Here is a 724-nt window from a genome sequence, read left to right as displayed (position 1 = left end):
GCTCAAGTCATTGCTCAGAGTTTCTGCTGGTAAACAACACCTCACCCCTGCTTACTTCTACTTGCTCTCCAAAAAAATCAAGCACGGGCTCAAAGTCTCAAGATGGCTCAACAAAGTGAACACATATTTATCCCTCCTTAGCTGAAGACAGCCACTAAACCCCCTTATTTGCTTCATAAACTCCGACCAGCACTGGCATAGCTCAAATTGAAACAGTAATCTAAATACAAACAGCTTTGTTTCCATCAGCATCTCTTCCCATTATTTAAAATGATTAAATGAGATGCATTATGCTAAACATCAGGCTGGCATTCCGCACCCATGCACCAACCGCTGAAAAACCAACAGCAACATCGTTACATATGCAAATAGGTACAGAATATGCAAATATTACCTTGAGTGGAAGCAGGGGGATGCTCCTGTGGCTTCTCTTGTGACACAAGTCCCAGGTAGCTGAGAACTACGTACTTTGTTTCATAGTGAAATCCTACAGGCACAGCAGTGGAGGACGCCATCGGGTTGGCTTGCAGTGCAGCAACGCTCCTATGGGGCACGTGGGGTTTTCTCTGGGTAACTGAGGAAGACTGTAAGGAAAGAACAGAGGGGTTGGTTTGGGTTTTTTTACTAAGCTTGCAATAGATCACGAACTCACACCTAACGAGGAATTACGTAACGATCGCGAAGCAATATCGTTTTTGCCCCGATACCCCATGCGTTCTTATTT

At 44.6% G+C, this 724-nt stretch overlaps 1 protein-coding gene across 1 annotated transcript; it reads right to left on the bottom strand.

Annotated features, from left to right (window-relative positions):
- Nucleotides 1-394: 394 nt before the first annotated feature.
- On the bottom strand, nucleotides 395-515 carry LOC104514078 (bcl-2-like protein 13; the record flags this gene model as incomplete). The annotated part of the gene is made up of 1 exon (XM_010157623.1): nucleotides 395-515. A coding segment is annotated over exon 1 (121 nt), but the record flags the coding sequence as incomplete, so codon positions are not given.
- Between the last annotated feature and the right edge of the window lie 209 nt (nucleotides 516-724).

Source organism: Eurypyga helias, unplaced genomic scaffold (genome assembly GCF_000690775.1).
Source record: "Eurypyga helias isolate BGI_N326 unplaced genomic scaffold, ASM69077v1 scaffold27448, whole genome shotgun sequence".
In the NCBI taxonomy this organism is placed as follows: Eukaryota; Metazoa; Chordata; class Aves; order Eurypygiformes; family Eurypygidae; genus Eurypyga; species Eurypyga helias.
Note: the sequence above shows the minus strand (reverse complement) of the source record. Positions and strands in the feature narration are given on the sequence as shown.